An 18390-nucleotide genomic window follows, 5' to 3' on the forward strand; every position below is an offset into this window, starting at 1 on the left:
CAAATGTTTTTCATAAAAAAAAACTGTTGGAATAAATTCTTGTACTTCAGTTGGCTGTGCAAATTGTTCATCGTTCTACCAAGCATTTTTTGGTTCATCAGAAACTTATTTTTAGAATTTGAATTTTCTCAATAATTAAAATAACCAACTGATTGAAATATCAAAAACAAACAGAGAAGTTGAATATTTTTTGTTCCAAATCCAGCATTTAGGTTATGTTGATCAAAACAAAATATAGTTGAACATGACTACTAATAACATGGAGGGTAATACTTTTAATTCAATTGAAAAGCAACTTGATTCATACACTAAAGGGGTTTTGACCAGCAATAGGTGGTCAAAACTGCATGACCAGCAATAGGTGGTCAAAACTGCCCGGTTTAAACCAGGTTTTAACCGGGCGCGGTTTAAACCGATCAACCCTGCGCCAGGCGCTTCAGTAGTGCAGTGCGGGATGTCAGTTTCTTGCGCAGTGACACCAAATGGTGGCAGTATGTGAGCGATCTGTCTAGTGTCACCCCAAGATACCTTGGCTCGGGGCAGAAGGACAGAGGTTTTCCGTTGTTGTGGACATGTAGCTCACGATCAGCTTCCCGATTGTGTAGGTGGAAAGCATTTTGTCGTAAACATGTGGTAAAATAAAGCTAATGATAATTAAACTCAGCAATCAGCACCAGTGCACCAGTAAGCTAACTGAAGCGAAAACAAACAACTTCATCAAGTTAACCAATGGTTAACCCACATCGTCTGTTGGGTTAACTTTTCGGTTAAGTCAGTCAAGTTAACCGGCGGTTAACTCATTGTCAGCATTGGTGCATATCACATTTTGGTTAAATGAAAGTTAACCGATTGGTTAACTTAACCAGCAGTTAACCCCGTTTGGTGCATCCGACCCTAAATGTACAGGGTGCGCCAAAAGTCCTTAGACAACTTAAAAACTGAATAATTCTTTTAAAAGTTACCGTAATGAAACAAAATAAAGTTTTAACACAGCGTTTCTTAACCTTTTCTGACTCTAGCACCCCCCAACTACCATTAACATACAACTACTACAGTGCCGGCCAAAAGTTTAGTAGAGGCTAAATTTTTGGCATGCTTTCACATCGCTGGCGATATTCTTTGTAATGAAGTCTCTTGTTGTCTAACAAACAAACTGTGCTGCTGTTTTGATTCAGGGTTTGGTATTTGACTTTCATTTACCAACAAAAATGCAATTATAACCATACGTAAGTGAATTAACCTTCTTAAAACAACAGCACAGTTTGTAAGACAACAAGATCTTCACTGCAAAATATACCTCCACCGAACAATAAGCATGTCAAAAGTTCGGCGCCGCCATTAAACTTTGGCCTGCATTATTGAAAGGAAAGCAATGTTAAAAGGGTCTCGAGAGTCTGTTCACGTTCTGCAGTTGGATGCTTCAACTGGTGTTGCCGGAGTCTAGCAGGTTTCAAATTTGAGTTGCAAGAGACAAAATGTCAGGTCATACATTGTGCCCGGTCTGGCCCTCCATGATTGTCCAGGAATACAGTAAAGCCATACTTGACATATTCGTCACTCCATTTGCGAATCTGCTGATACTGGCAGAAAGACAAAAAAATGCATAAAAGTAAAATGACATTTCTTGATATTATACTGCATGCATTTAGCACCCCCTACTGTCAATTCCAGCACCTCCATGGGGTGCTAGCACCCCCGGTTAAGAAACGCTGTTTTAACATGCATTAGAGAAGACAGTTTGCAACATATTTATAAAATTTCATTCAATATAATATAACCTCCTCTTGCCTGAATAACAAGTTCAAGTCTCTTGCGAAAACGCTTAGCAGAGTTTCCTGGGGTATTTTGAGCCATGCTTTTTTCAAGGAGCGTTTCACAGCATCCATTGACCCACAAGACAAAGCACAAGCATTTGCCTCCAAAATGGACCAAACAGAAAAATCCATGGGGTTCAGATCTGGTGATGCCAGGGGCCAAAGTTGCTTGCTCCAGAAACTTGGAAAATTGTCCTGACACCATTTTTGGGTTTTGCTTGAAGTGTGTGATGGTGCTCCATCTTGCTGGAATGTGAATGGCTTCTTCTTGAAATGTTTCTTGGCCTCTTGAAGTGCCGGAGTCAATATCAACTCAATGTAAGAATTTGTGTTCACTTTTGCACCTTGAGGGACAAAAATGAGAGGAGATTTCCATGTCTTGGATATGGCAGCCCAAACCATGACGGATGAGGGCTTTTGACGTCTGAAAACCCTCTTTACAGAATCATGAATGTCTGCTGATGATTTTGCAAGAATTCGATCATTTTGTCGATTGAAAATCGACTCAACTGTGAACAATTTCTTATCAGAAAAAGTGATTTCATCTGTGTCCGTACCATCTTTCAGTTTGTTGAGGATAATCTTCGCTCGAGTCAATCGTTTTTTTTTTGTGGAGATCCGTGAGGTGCTGGCAGGTTTGCATTTTGAGAGGCGACAACTTCAACTCAGTTTTAACAATTCTTCTCATGGATTTTTCACTCACATCCATGTCATGAGCCATTCTGCTCGTGGATCTCTTTGGGTTGCGCCTAACACGAGCTTTGAAAGCTTTGAAGTGCAAGCAGTTTGTAGTCTTCCACTTCGAGGTTGATCTGCAGCATTTCCAAGTTCCTCAAATCTCTTCACAGTGTGATAAACTGTTGATCTGGGAGCTTTAATCAGCTTTACAATATCAGAGTTTGTCTTTCTAGCGCGGTGGAGTTCAATAATGGTTTCACATTTAGCCTTCATACTATTAAGTTCAATTAAATGTTATCACCCAAGTAATGAAATCTGAAAGATAGGGTTTATTACATTTCATAATGAACAAGAGCAACGAGGTAAACACTAATTTACCTCGTTGCAAAGTCAATTTACAAAAGATGTCCAAGGACTTTTGCCGCACCCTGTATATACACATACTGTTCTAAACACAATTAAGCCATTACCTCAAATATCGTCTACCATGCACCAACTAGGATGCCACCGATGTTGTCCCCTGAACACATCGTCCCCCGATGTCGTCCCTTGAAAGCAGTGTTGCCAGATGTTCAACTTTTTTGTCCATTTAAATGTAGGTAGAAATTCGGGTTGTTCGAAATGAACTTTTTCAAGTCAAAATGAAATGTTTGCCACCTTTTTCTTTTTTCAGCAAACATCTGAAAAAAAAAACAATTAGCCTAGAAATTAATTTTTATTTTTGAAAGGTTATCAAATAAAATCAGAGACTTTAAAAATGATTGTTTTTTTTGTTTTTTTTTTCAGTAATCCCACAAGTTGTACCAAACTGAACGAATAACTTAACAAACACCACAATATCTATTTAAAATATGAAAACCTACTTTCGCAATTCTGCTTTTGTGGCCTATGCTTCAGCAAAGAAAGCGTATTCCCAAGGTATATTAAGTCTTTTTGGCAGCGTTATTCATAAACACTCACTGGGAATGACATCAGCATTGACGCTCGAGCTGAAATGCAATGTCCCACCGCATATGAAGTCTACTCGGCAATGTTATTCATAATTAAATTACTCATCGGGGACAACATGGGCATTGACACTCAAGCTGAAATCCAACAGCTCACCGCATATGAAGCTTTTTCTGGCGGCGGTAATGAATGCACGTGTCGATGTATGAGAGGACGACATCGTCGCCACCCCACCAAATATGCATTGTAAAATGAAAAAACTTTAAGAACACAAACAAGCATTTGCAGTGCGCGGACTGAGGTGAATAGTGAATACTGGCACCAAACTAAAACTTCTCATGTAACAACAAAAGAGATTTCATAACAGATTTATTTGTATCACCATGTCATATAAACTTGCTCCGGATTTTCAATCCTTAAAACTGTGGCATACCCATGCCTCTAAGCTCCTTTTTTTCCGGCAACCAAGCATGCAAGTCTACCAGAGTTTCCTCCCGGCAGCCAAAAAGAAAAGGCAAAATTTTAAAAATTTCTGTTTTTAAAAATCTGTTTTAAAATTGATATTGTGGTTGTGCGTTCACTTGGGTAAGAACAATGCAAACAAGGCTCTAAAACATATTTGCAATTGTATTTAAATGCACTGCTTTCCAAGCAGATGTAGAGCTAGTTTTTGAGTTTGCGCTCAGACATTTGTGAAACTTTTGTATTACCAGCTACTTGGATTGTACTTACCAGCTATTTGGATTAGTATGACACCAAACCCGTGAGAAGTGATGTTTAATCGGTGGCCATTCGATTGGTGGACAGACATTTGGTCAACAGGACGTTTGGTCGACAGACATTTGGTCGACAAGACATATGGTCGACATGGCGTTTGGTCGACAGACATTTGGTCGACAGGACATTTGGTAGACAGGACATTTGGTCGGCAGACGTTTGGTCGACACGACGTTTGGTCGACATGACATTTGGTCGACAGACATCTGGTCGACAGGACATTCGGTCGACAGGACGTTTGGTCGACAAGACATTTGGTCAGAAATGTACGTATACGTTGCTAATTCTGCGGCGTAGACGTTTTGTTTACGCTAACGCTTGCGGCAACATTTTTTGGATAGTTTGCGCTTGAGGCTACGTCGTAAGGTTTTCGCAGTTTTTTAGCGCATAGCATCAACGCATACTTTTTAATGTCTTTTTTTTTCACTACAACACGCCAATACCTTCCAGCGCTGCAGTTGAAAGAATGTTTTCAATGGGCAAAGACATACTGAACAAAGACGGTTATTTTTCTTACATGTATTAACAAAAGAAAAATGATTGAATTGCAATTTCTGCAACAAAATACACAACGTAAGATTGTTAAACTCAACACTAGAACTAGAACAAAAGAAGCTGTTGTTCGCTAGCCTGCCAGAATGAAATGATACGAATAAAACAGAGTACTGCATCGCGGAGTACACGTGACAAAAGGAGAGCAAAAGTAATCAAGGAAGCATGCTAACTGCAGGCATTTGTGCATACTGGAACCAAAACACAGCAAAATGTCAGATGAACACTTTCAGATGCTTGTATTTCTTTGTGGAAATTCAAAATAAAACTTGTTTGTTTTGAGTGGTTTATACCGTGTGAATGTTTGGCACCTAGCAAACAAAATTAGTTTACGCTAGTGTATGCGCTGATGCCGCCAACTTTTTTTACAAGTTACGTTGACGCATACGGCGTATGATTTTTCGAACGTTTGCGTTTACGCTGACGGCGTCATTATTTTTTGTATGCGCGTACATCACTGCATTTAGTCGACAAGACATTTAGTCGACAAGACATTTGGTCGATAGGACATTTGGGTTAGGGTTAGTTAACCCTATTCCTAAGATCAATCATTCTGTCGACCAAATGTCCTGTCAACCAAATGTCTTGTCGACCAATTGTCCTGTCGACCAAATGTCTGTCGACCAAACGTCATGTCGACCAAATGTCCTGTCGACCAAATGTCCCGTTGACCAAATGTCCCGTCGACCAAATGTCTGTCGACCAAACGTCATGTCGACCAAATGTCTGTCGAACAAATGTCCTGTCGAACAAATGTCCTGTCGACCAAATGTCTGTCGACCAAATGTCTGTCGACCAAATGTCTGTCGACCAAACGTCATGTCGACCAAATGTCTGTCGACCAATTGACCGGGTACCGTTTAATCGCAAGAAACTTGGTCAAAGGCCAGAAACATTTTTGTTTCTTCTCTCTTATGCCTTGTAACAATATCGTATTTTTCTTGCAAAGTTAAATTTTTTAGTTCAATAAATCTTTTTGGCATTGGAGAAAATTATGACTCCCAGCGACCTTAAGTTATGTGTTAAATAAACGTTTTCTTTTATTAAGGAAATAAAAATTTCAAATGAGAAGGAACACCAAGTTTGACTTTATTTGATTAGCCCATCATTCCAGTTATTTCTTTAACCAAAAACAGCTTGCATGCGTTGTGGCAACTAATCAGGTGGCTTTGTTGCAGTTTGTCTTGTCAAAATTTAAGAAAGCCCATTTATATCAGCAGACGGGTATCCTGACATCAGGTTTATTACGTTTAGTTTTTCTGAGCATTGTAACAAATTCTGAAACAACACAGTGGCAGTTATATTGGAAGATGTGTTAACTTCTGGTTTCAATCCAATTTACTATCGCTTTTTGTGAGTGGATTATTGGGAAGATCTCTGGAGGTGTGAATATCACAGATAATTCACGCTGTTAGTGTTAGGCTATGTGTTGTAAGATGCTGTATAATCATGGAAGCAATAAACAGGGGTCTTAATCCGGATTAACCACTAATCTGCATGTTGTTTTAGTTAGTTTTCTGAAATCCCCATACAAATTCAATGATTAATTCAAGGGGAAAATATGTTTGCGGAAACTCCAATCAGCGACTTCGGTTTTGTTCTATTTTTTCTCTCAATCTTTTCAGGGGACGAAATGGGGGTACAAAGTGTTCAAGGTACGAAATACGTTGCATTTTACAAGTCTCCTCCTGGTGAAAAATACCACAACGTCATACATTGCAATTGGCCAAAAATATAGGGGTAAACTACTTTATTTTTGTTTTTCTATTCACACACTTCACTCGATGTGTCCAAGTCAATTCCAATCTTTAACATATACAGTAGAATTTGCCTATAACGGCACCTCTAGGGGATTGCAACAACTGATGTTATAGCTGAATTGACGTTATAGACGAACTACCGCAAACTGTTTCAAAACTGTCTTTTGATTAAAGAAAGTGGTGTATAATCCAGTCAGGTTTACTGTGTACCACCAAACTGACAAAAGTCACGCAGAAAATACAGCAAACAAAGAAATTGTTTTAAAAAAAAACCCTACAGCGACTGCCAACTATACACTACTATACGTACAACTGTTGCTTTGAGTTGTTTAAAGGTCAACTGTAAAGCTGCTTTTTACACGTGATAGTTTTTCACGCGGAAAAAAAGTTAATTCAGTTAATTAAAGTCCCTGCTGCAAACAACGTAGCAAAATAAAGGGAATACATTTTGCAAGCAGTAGCTCTAACTGGATTAAAAGACTGACCGTTCGTGGTGAAGGTGATGGCTTAAAGTGACGTTATAAATGAACAAAAGACGTCTGGGGACCAATAAAGGGCGCTGTTACATGCGAATTGACGTTATAGGCAATGCTGTTGTAGCCGAACTACAATGTACGTAAAAGATAGAAATTCTGCCGGGACCGAGCGAAATGTGACGTAGCCTACTAGGCGAATTGACGTTATAAACGAAGCCGTTATAGGCGAATTCTACTGTATATATATATTCACGTCATAACATTTATGATCAGGGCGGAGACTTGTACACCACCTCCGAAAATCCTTTATACTGGTAATTGATCTTGGATTCTATCTATAGGCATAAACAAAACCTTGACTTTACACTTTCTTTGCTTAATTTCTATCAGTGAATTAGTTTCAATGGGATTGGTTGCTTATTCTAAATAATGTTTAACTGTTTTAGACTACATTCAGATAGTTGGCTATATGTTTAACAAAGTCCACTCTAAGTTATAGAATATTTTCTGTTTGATTTGGATGCGTGGAAAAGTTTGCTGTTCTCCAATTAGGCTACTTTTGAAACGATTTTCTGTAAAGTTAACTATGTCTGAGCAAAGTGCTATGCTACCTGATTGTTTTAGTTGTTTTTTTTTTTGTGCAGGAAGTATTTTTCACCTTGACAACTTGTTATAGTGTTAATGTGATGCTGGTAATAGTCTATCTACTATTAGATTAACATTATTGTGATGTCTTTACCACCCGGTAGAATGCCTAAAAGCAATCATTCGCCGATGCCTAATATGTTTCCACAATCCAGCCAAGCACCTGGGTTACCAGCAGGATTATCATTAATGGCAATGCGAGGAATGCCTCCTCACCCACAGCAATTCATGCTTAGCAACCAAGCTGGCATGTTGCAATTACCACATGGTGTAATGGCACCTGTCACAGAAACCCTTTCCATGTCAAGCCCAGCTTCTAATCCAAATTTAGGCTCTATCGGAAATGTGAATGAACAGGGAAATATTAGAGTAAGTTTTATAAAGATTTTTTATGTTTCAACAATCAGTTTGGAAATAGTATGCTTGTGACAATTTAAAATTAAAGTCAATAGGATGTTAAATGCAAAACTCTTGAAAACGTTTTTAAAACTAAACTGTTTCATCTTTTATGTTAAACTCGAATCAAGACGCCATCCATAATTTGTGTACCACTTGTGAGTGAGTCTTATGTATATTTGTTAGCCTATATAACTGTTTTATGCATTGTGCCTTTTAATCTGTATTTAGAGAAATGTTCCACACTGAATGTATTGTATATACTTGTTTTAATTATGTAGTGTTCTTCGTTTAATGAAACTTGGCAATAAAAACTTCAACAATCATTTTTTATACAGATATGAATGTACAATTGTACATACAATGATACATGTATGCATAACGGCTGTATTTCGGTGTGTCTAATTCCATTGTTTTTTGTTGTAATAAAATCTTTTCTCTAGTTCTTAGATACAATATATTATATCAAGAATATACCACATAAAAATACGCTATTGGCTTAGTGATGGAACTACCTCTGGCTCTGATCATTTTTTTTAACTTCGGGCTGGAGGTGATCTCTGTAAGCTGCGTATAGTTGTGGTCAGGATCATGACCTTGGATGAATCTAATTTTTTTGTATCAATGTGGTACTGCAATAATGCAAGAGTAGGCTACACATATATATTACCGATAACAATGGCCAACCTCATAGCACCCAAGTAACAAAGTCAAATTTTCAGAATGTTTTTTCTAAACAAAGTTTATTTTAAACAATATCGTACAGAATATTTATCTGTACAACATGTTGTAAATTTGCAAAATTGAGCAATAAAGGATTAATTGAAAGTTTTTTTTTTGTTTTGTTTTTTTCATCACGAATACATTCTACTCTCCCGAAGTCATGTAATTTCCAAAATCTTTGTTGCACACATTCAATATAGGGCGCTTTGAAGAAGTAAGATTGAAAACTGGATCAAGGAAGCCAGTCAAAAATCTTCAACATCATAAATACAGTTCTATATTGGGTCTGGGTGGATAGAAATCATTGCCTCATTTTAAAACTACCCAACTGTTTAGGCTTACTCTTGAATGAATCCTTTTAAAGGACGCTAAACATTGCCATAAGGCACCGTTCAAAAATGCTTGGTGAGAGTGGTATACAACTGCTCGTTAGAGCATTGATTATACCAAAAGGCAGGTGTTGCAATTCTTTAGTTGGAACATCCTGCTTCTGGCCAAAATGTTGTCTCCGGTGCATCACTAGCTATTGCTTATTCGTCATCTCACAATGTTAAGAGATTCTATTTTAAGTAGGCTATTGTACCACAGTGGACTCAGTATACCATGGCTGATAGCCTGATATTATGAAAATTTTATTTACAGCCGCCATCTGGAGGTTTAAATGAAAATGGCCATCCCTTATCGATACCAGTTCAACATCAAATTCCTGACAGCAGCTCCAATAACATGGGTACTGTTGTTGTTACTTTAATTCTAATTTTCAAAAATTTCACTAAAGTGTTATATATATATTTAAACAGATTTGTTTGAAATGTTTTCTGAATGAATTTATCATTAATTATTCATTTGCTTGCATGGTATTTGGTACGTCTGTATTTCCATATGATACAGAAAAAATATCTTTTTGAAAATTTGTAAAGTTTTGTAGTTTCAAGTGTTGACAGCGAGTTCCACAATTATGCGAGTTTCACAAGTTTTTAAGTATTTTCTTAATAATTGCAGTTGTACCATACGGAAATATACAAGTTAAACAAGAATTGGGTGTTCCAAAGTTGCCTATGACACACAGAGGCTCTGCCCCTGTGCAATTTCCGCAGCTTTCTTCAACTGAAAGCATGAATTCAGCAACGCGACCAAATCCTTTCTCAATTAGCACAAGTGTTCCTTTATCGAAACATGTGTGTGCTGTTTGTGGGGACAGAGCTTCAGGGAAGCATTATGGCGTGTACAGCTGTGAAGGCTGTAAAGGTAACTGCAATGTAAAAAAAAATATCGCCTATGAATTTCAACTCTGTTTGACTTATTACCTAATCTCTTGCCAGATAGTTGAGGTTTCGGTTTAATTTGACGAGTGATTCGATCACAAAGATTCAGGAAAACATCGACTATTTCATTGAACTGGCTAACATTTTAAATCTATCACAATCTTGGTGAAACGTTAATGGATCTTTATTACCAGTGAATTTGTTTTAAGTGTTTATTCTCCAATGTTTTTGGTGTTATTTTACATTGTTGTGTTATTGTACGTTGTGCTAATATTATGTACTTCTAGGCTTCTTCAAGCGAACTGTACGCAAATATCTAACCTACACATGTCGAGATGAGAAAGACTGTGTGATCGACAAGCGACAACGAAATAGATGCCAATACTGCAGATATCAAAAGTGTTTGACGATGGGCATGAAGAAAGAAGGTTTGCAAATGGTTTATTCTAAAAAATTACAGAAAAGTTGCTGATCTTTCACATTATTGTGTCTAAATCATACGGGAAAAAGCAATTTTTTAGGTAAAAATCAAGTATGTGGCTGTTCATTTGGTCTTATAGCTGTTTTTACATGCCCCACTTTAATTATTTCAATAGATTCTTGTGAAATATTCTGTTCAGTCAGTAAGCACAAGCAGTTCTGGTAACAACTCCCCAAACCACGTAGTAGACAGGCTCATTTCTTCCATAGTTGTAGGAGGAAAAACTCTCCATCTTTTAACCCGTACTGTAACCCGTCCAGCTGTTCAAGAGGAGCGCCAACGGAACAAAGACCAGGAAGAGTCCCAGGTGGATTTATCCTCCGTGGACGAGATGCCAGTGGACAAAATTCATGAAGCTGAACTCTCTTGTGACATCCAATCGGAAGATGTTAAGAGTTTAGATGAAGTTAGTTGAACGTTTACTGCTTAAATAAGACGTTATTGAAATATTGGAAATTAAAAAAGGTTCTGTAAATCGGGGGTCTGCAAATACTTATTGGCGCAATCTTAGAATAAAGTTCTAAATCTTCACAACCCAAAACGTTTCGGGAGCATATATTTTATAATTTAAAATTTTACTTACAAGACTAATATACACAGAAGCAATTTCTTTGTACAAAGTTGTATGAAACCTAACGGTCAGCTTGTGGTAGTCCACTGAAGAGCGAAGGCCTTTCCCTTTTCTTGCTAATCCAGTTGATCGTGTGTTTTTGTACAAAAACGTAGCACATGAAAGAGTAAATGTTTGTAGGCTTATCTAATTGCAACTTGGGCTTGCAAGTTTTTGCAACTTTTTTACAACTTCAATCGGTTTCTCAAATAAACAAAACTATTACATCAAGTTAGTTTGAATAATTACCACTGCAACTGTTTCCATGTATTATGCCCAAAAGAAGAGTAGCCCAATATAGAAAACGTTCTGTTGTGATTTTCGCAGCGATTAAGTTGGGATTAACTTGTATTTGATCCATCGGTTTGAACTGAATAGCGACTTAAACCGATTGTAGAAACGTCTCAACCAAACATTACTCAATACTCCAGCTTATATGAAAATATAAATAGCCCATGCCTACCGTTTCAGAGGTAATCCATTCCTTTGCCAACTTGCCGAGTGCCAAGCTAGAATTACAATCAGTACCACTTTTAAAAGGCTTTGGTATAACCAGAGGTAGCATCGAACCCACGTATACCGATTCAGAGGCGGGCACACTAAGCCACTGATGTCTCAATTTGGCTTATTTTTTCAGGTTTCTGATTGTGAAGCCGCCGTGTGCCACGCTGCGGACCTACAGCTGCAAGCGATGGTCAAATGGGCAAAGAAGGTTCCTCTTTTTTCAAGCTTACTTTTAGATGACCAAGTGGCGTTACTACGGGCAGGTAAGCCTTGTGGGATCGTGTATTTGGTAATCACGGGTTTCCAAAGTTTCTTAACATTTTGATCTGTTGAAACAATGTAAAAAGGCAAGTTTTATGTGTCGCTTCGTCTGGACTTTAAAGTTAATCTCGTTGCGTGAGTCACACCAAAACACAGGTTTCGTTCAATAAACATGCAAATAAAGCAGAACGTAGTGTAGACACTGAAATGAGTAAGGCAGCCGTAGGCGTGTCTTAGCCGACTTCGCACGGGTGTCTAGCTCTTCTGCTCAACCACCAAAGTGTGTAGTCTCCTTAACATGTAGCTCTGAAGAACAGACTGCGCACAGTCACTGGTGATGCGATCTGTGACGTGATGAAAGCTAAGGTCGTCCACGTCATAACAGCTCTTTGTAATCATTTAATCTGAGCAAACACTTGCAACGTCAAAAAAGTGACTGTCAGCCTCAGAGACTCAAACGTACAAAAGAAACTTATTGAGATTTCATTTTGTGAAGAGTCTGTGAACATGCTGCGTGTTTGATACAAATTTTTTTGACTCGGAGTCTGCTTTTCTTAATAGTACCGAACGTCTTGGGGCAATGACAATATAACTGTCGATTTGGAGTTGTTTTTCTGACTCTTTTCTGGCTGTAAGCGAACCCAATATTGATCAACTCATTAAAACCCTCATGTGAAACCATTTATAGGGAAAGTGAACCCACCTGACCAACTCATTAAAACCCTAATGGTAGACTATTTTTAGGGTAAGTGAACCTCAGAAGACACTTCTTGAACCCCTGAATTCTCTCCTAATTTTCAGGTTGGAATGAACTCCTCATTGCATCGTTCAGTCACAAAAGCACCGACGTGACCGAGGGAGTTATCCTCGCATCTGGCTTGCTTGTACATCGCCAGAATGCTAACACCGGTTGTGTTGGGGCCGTATTTGACCGAGTCCTCACTGAGCTTGTATCAAAGATGCGGGATATGCATATGGACAGAACCGAAGTCGGATGCTTAAAATCAATCGTGCTTTTCAACCCAGGTAGGTGGTGTTTGTTCTATGCTCTGGTATTGAGTTCAATGTAGCTGAAAAATTTTTGCTTCACAATGCAAATCTACCGGATGACTTGAGAAAAAAATGATAACTTTTTGTATTGTTTTTTTTTCACAATTAAGCTTCCCGATTGGTTATCAAGTAAAAACCAGTGTTGTCAGGTTAACGTTTTAAAACGTTTTTGTCCAATTGAAACCCTTGGAGACATCATTTCGAAATAAACGCTACCGACGTTTAAATATTTTGTTAATGCTTTAGTTGTTCCTTGTTTGTATTGATGGACGATGGTTACCCCGGTGCTTCTCAAGTATAGAAGAACTGACTTTCTTGCTGGGCTAATATCCTACACCGTTCATTCGAGAGGCACCAGGACTGTTGAATTGAGCCAAAAACAGATGACTTTTCGATTTATAACTCTCCGACTTCGGTTTCAGTGTTGCCAGTTTTTTTTTTGTTTTAATTTGTGTCCCTTTTCATTTTTTTAATCGAATTTCACATTAATTGCGATCGGCATTGAACGGTGACTTCCAAAAAAATGACAAGAACAAACAAGGGTAAGCCAAATGGTGAATGTAAAGTAAATTATATTATTGAAATTATTATTTATGCTTGTTAAAAGATGTTTTGACCTGCCAATGTTTGTTCAGATGTGAAGGATTTATCGGATTCGTCTTACGTTGAGGGGCTGCGAGAGAAGGTCTACGCCTCTCTGGAGGTCTATTGCAAGACCAAGTATCCTGATCAAACCGGCCGGTTTGCGAAGCTTCTTCTTCGGCTTCCCGCTCTTCGATCTATTGGGCTCAAATGTCTCGAGCACCTTTTCTTTTTCAAGGTTATGGGAAAGCTGTCAATCGAACAGTATCTCACGGAAAAACTGAATTCTGACAATTCTGACGTAGGTCTACGTTCATCATCGTCGACGAGCTCTTTCGGTTACGGTTCGTCGAGTATAGCATCACTCTAACATGACCAGATGTGCGTTGAAGCATGAAGTCAAGCTTTTGTCGTATTTTTGTTAAATATGCGTAAAAAACATTGATTTCCAGACCCACAACTGCTCTCAGACCAATCAGCGTTCCAAATGCCTTTTCCCATACACTTTAAAAGAGTGTAAGTTGTGCAGTTATAGCCAACAAACGTCAAAACTGAAGAAAACTGCTTTCTATCACGTTTAAACACTAACTTTCATACAGCATAGCCACTAAAAAGACAATGTTTGAGCTGTGCGACGTAACAAACTTTTCCAAACTCTGCATTGAGGGAGTTTCACTTACTTGTGCTGCTCTGAACAACATGTTGGGAGTTCAGTTTAAAGTTGAAATTTGAAAAGTGAAAACTCCTGCAAGGGATTTGGGTCAGCAACTGAACGTAGGGGCTGAATGGCCCCAGACAACAAATCCGTCTTTTTTTGCATTGATTTAACGTATACAGGCGTTGAATCGATGTAAAAAACGCCTGAGTTGCTGTCTGGGGCGTTTTACCGTTTTGTTTTTCTTTCACAAACAATCGTGTTTTTTGTGAAAGTTTGTAAATCATTGCATTTTTTCAACGTAAATCAACGATCCCCAAACGTTGCTTTTACAAGCAGAGCTGGCACTTGGTAACATATCCAGTAGGGTGTCTCATTTTTGGGTCGATGTTTCATTTTTGCTCACACCTTTCATGCCGTGCATATTAGTAAAAAAAGCTGCAGGTGTACAATTTTAGCTCAATATTTCAATTTTTAAGGGGTCCTCAAATGATTTGAAATTTAGCCAATTTTTACCAACAAGGGCACTATTTAAGGCACATAAGGACTTTCTACATTTAGTTTTTTTCCTTTAATTTTTTGATCAATGTCTTCTTTCCTTTTTACTCTATCATATTTTAATTGGGAGCAGGCATAAAAACTTTGTTTTACACAATTAATAAAAAGGTAAAGCCAGCCTGTTTAATAAAAAAAAACTGTGTTTCCCGTTGCTTTTTTGATTCGAATTATTTTTGAGCAGTTGCGCCAAATTAGTATTAAATTTGAGGATTTGACAATAACTGCACAATGTCACATGAACCGAAGTGTAGCAATAAATTTGAACCATAGCGATCAATATACACAGGCTTCCTCAACGTGCAAATCTGTGACTACGGTATGTCTGGAGGCTGATGTAATTCTAGTTTTGAACTCTTGGCTAAATGTGTTTTATATCCTTTTGAAATGATAGTTTTGAGAAGTCAAAGTGTGATTATAAATCGCAAATCACTGCAAAACTTGTAATTTCGCATTAAAAGCATGACAAAACTTCACCTGATACCAGTGCTGCCAGACCCGCTTTGGATTATAGCGCAAGCATCAAAATCGAGTTAATTATTTGTATGGTAACAAGAGCAAAAAAGCAGCTCAAAATATATAAAAAGACTACATTTATCAACTACCATTCAAAACATTTCATGTTGTCATTCAAAGCATTCAATTCCATTTCATGTTGTGTTTGTCCTATAATTAATCAATTTCAAATCTTCCCATTTGTCATGCAGAAGCAGATGATCATGTCTACTTGCAGAATGTAGATCTATACACTATACAGTTTAGAAATGTTCTTGTTGTGACTTTGATAGACATGGTGTCTAATCTAAGTAGAGTAACAGTTTACGTAATCGCTAATTCTGCTGCTTTTCTTTTATTTTCCCTGTGTTCAAATCGGTAGCATCACGCACCAGTCCATCAATGTTATTAGTCAGGCCATACTATTCCTATAACTCTAAAATTTCTTTGCTTTGGCAACCTCCAGTTGTATTTTATTGTTATACCTGGCTTTGTTTACGTAACTTATGCGCAATGTGCAGTTTTTAACTGTTTGTTAAATGCTCATATTTGGTGTAACTGCTAAAATCTTGGTCAAATTTAAAAAAACATGGTAATACTGTTTTTCAGTATATCATGCTATCTTTATCATTATGCTAGAGTTGTGTTTCACAAAGCTTTTATGACTGCTCTCAATTAAAATATGGTAGAATAAGAAGTAGAGAAGCCATTGATCAAAAAGTTGAAGTAAAATAATAAGTGTAGAAAAAAAAGTGCCCTTTTTAAAAAAAAGTGCCCTTTCAAAAAGTGCCCTTTTTTGGTAAAAAATGGCTAGATTTCAGCTCATTTGAGGACCCCTTAAAAATTGAAATATTGAGCTAAAATCTTACACTTGCAGCTTTTTTTACTAATAGGCACCGCATGAAAGGTGTGAGCAAAAATTTGAAACATCTACCCAAAAATGGAACACCCTCATATCCAGTCTTCAAATCAGTTCTTTTTTACATCCATCTGGAGACTTTGTATTAATGTAAAAACGAACTGATGTGCTGGCCTGGTAGGAAAGACAGGTTGACCGTGAACAAGTTCAAATGGACATTAGCATTTGATTGGTTTACTGAAAGCTTTTAGCTTATTGTGTACAATGTACGTTTATGTTTGTTATAGTCACTTGGTTATTATGTTGGATTACCTCTGCACATGAGAAACCATGTCTTTATCGACAAGCTGTTGTAGGAAATCATCTCTTGAAGATTTTTCTGTTTATTACGATGAAAAGAGTGACTTATAAAACAAGAACTCAAGACAACAATGCAAAAGCTTTTTAAAACACCCTAGGATGAGAGCAACACGATGTTGCACTCTTGCTTTGTTTTAAAGGGATAGTAAAGGAAAAACCTGACTTGGCGATTTTCCACGTTCTTTGTGTTTAACTTGCTACCATAAAACAATTTTCAATAAAATTTTCCCCCATTGCGGCCTGATCAGCATTCCGCGCCCGCTTTTGTCAGAGCTTTCAAAATGAGCATTGGCGTGAGCAGCGAAGCATGCGACTGTACTGTCTACGTCACTATGGGCGAGCAATCAGTTGATTGCGCAATAGTTGTTACTGCGGGCGATTTAACTGTAGGCTATGCATGTATGTACATCAAAACAGCAGATTTCAACATCAAAACATCAGACAGTTTGCTCAAAACATCAGATCTGATGTTGAAACATCAGATGTTGTAACGTGGCTTTTGTTATTGCTGTCGATAGTGACGTATTCTCGAGCAGTGTTTGCACTTTTTGGTCATTTTGAAAAAAAATTAAAAAAATTGAAACATTGAACTTTGGGCCTTGCCAGTGCCATTGAAAACATTTTTTTTCGGTGATTCTTTTTGAAATGTATTCTTGAATGCTCAGTTTACGCATTTTAATGCTTAATTCCCGTTTGAAAATTTCATTTACTATGCCTTTAACGTTGGCCAGGACAGAATCATCTCAAATAAGCCGCTTTTACATGGCCCTTTTTGCTTTCCATAGGATTTTTTTTAAGTGATTTGAAATTTTTTACCACGTATAGCATTGTATTGTGTTTGTTTCATTATACAGCTTCGGTAGAGAGTTTGTCTTGTTGAACCATAGGCATACGAAGCCGAGCAACGTGATCAAGTTTAACATATTAAAGATTATTATATTTACAAAAAACACAAAACTACGCAACAATTAAATATCAACACAAGATGTCCTCTTCAGGAATAATATACATACAACTTAACTACATCTGAATAAAATACAAAGGTTGTTTCATTATGCCTTTGAAAACTTTTCTGTTAAGCTTTTCCAGTCAAAAAACCAGTTGTTTTTACATTTATTCATCATCTATAGGCCTCAAATCAATGCAAAAGCAACTGATTTTACCAGCTGGGCTTTCGACAGTAGCATTGCATTGTTTGGTTCATGTTTTGTTTTTATCTGAATCGAAAGTATGGTCTAGATGTTATCTGGTCTTAATGAAAAAGGAATCGGCCATTTTCTTTACAATTTTGTAACTTGCAAGTCATTTCAACGATTGTTTACACGATATTTATGTAAAAAAAGACTCTCATTGTGTCAAAGAACTAATCAATGAGGTTGATATTTATAAAAACAAATAATGAAATATAAGCAAAAGACTTCTTCTTCTGGCTTTATTCGCACTTAAATTGTAATCAAAGTCTAAAGAGTCCAAACGGTAAAAAAAAATCTGTAAAAAAACGTTTCGAAAACTTAAGTTAAATTGCGGCTGACATTGCGATGGCCATTCTACAATTATTGTGAAAACCAATTACTTAATAAAAGTCTTCTTCATGTCGAAAGGCTTAGATCAAAATTAAGTCGAAGGTATTTATTTTGGGCGTTCCACCAATTTTGTTCCTAAATAATGAAATGTTTCTGAAAAGTCGAATAACTCAGTTGGTATCTGCTTGGTGACGGTATGCTTTTTTCTTTATCTTCATTCACGAGGTATAAGCTTCAATGTATCAACCCAGGCAGCAAAATCCGTCATTTTTACATTGATTCAACGTCTGCAGACGTTGAATTAACGTAAAAAGAACTTATTTTTTTCCTGAGATGTAAGTAGTTAATTGTGATAAGGGTTGTACTTCTTTTGCAACGAGCCGCTGTTTGCATCTGGCTAACCACCTTCTTTGACCCACAT

General features: G+C 37.4%; 1 protein-coding gene across 1 annotated transcript; it reads left to right on the plus strand.

The window, feature by feature from the left end:
- The first annotated feature begins 9486 nt into the window (after positions 1-9486).
- LOC145782728 (retinoic acid receptor RXR-alpha-B-like) lies at positions 9487-13892 on the plus strand. The gene is made up of 7 exons (XM_082594519.1): positions 9487-9499; positions 9772-10017; positions 10322-10462; positions 10776-10921; positions 11763-11892; positions 12692-12916; positions 13576-13892. Exons 1-7 carry the CDS (start codon positions 9496-9498, stop codon positions 13890-13892), a joined length of 1209 nt encoding a protein of 402 aa, XP_082450645.1. The 5' UTR covers positions 9487-9495.
- The last annotated feature ends 4498 nt before the right edge of the window (positions 13893-18390 follow it).

This window comes from Aplidium turbinatum, chromosome 1 (genome assembly GCF_918807975.1).
Source record: "Aplidium turbinatum chromosome 1, kaAplTurb1.1, whole genome shotgun sequence".
Taxonomy (NCBI): domain Eukaryota; kingdom Metazoa; phylum Chordata; class Ascidiacea; order Aplousobranchia; family Polyclinidae; genus Aplidium; species Aplidium turbinatum.

Coding starts and splice junctions, on each gene's coding strand:
- LOC145782728 (XM_082594519.1), top strand. Junction 10,018..10,321: donor CAGCTGTGAAGGCTGTAAAG/GTAACTGCAATG, acceptor ATGTACTTCTAG/GCTTCTTCAAGCGAACTGTA. Junction 11,893..12,691: donor AGTGGCGTTACTACGGGCAG/GTAAGCCTTGTG, acceptor CCTAATTTTCAG/GTTGGAATGAACTCCTCATT.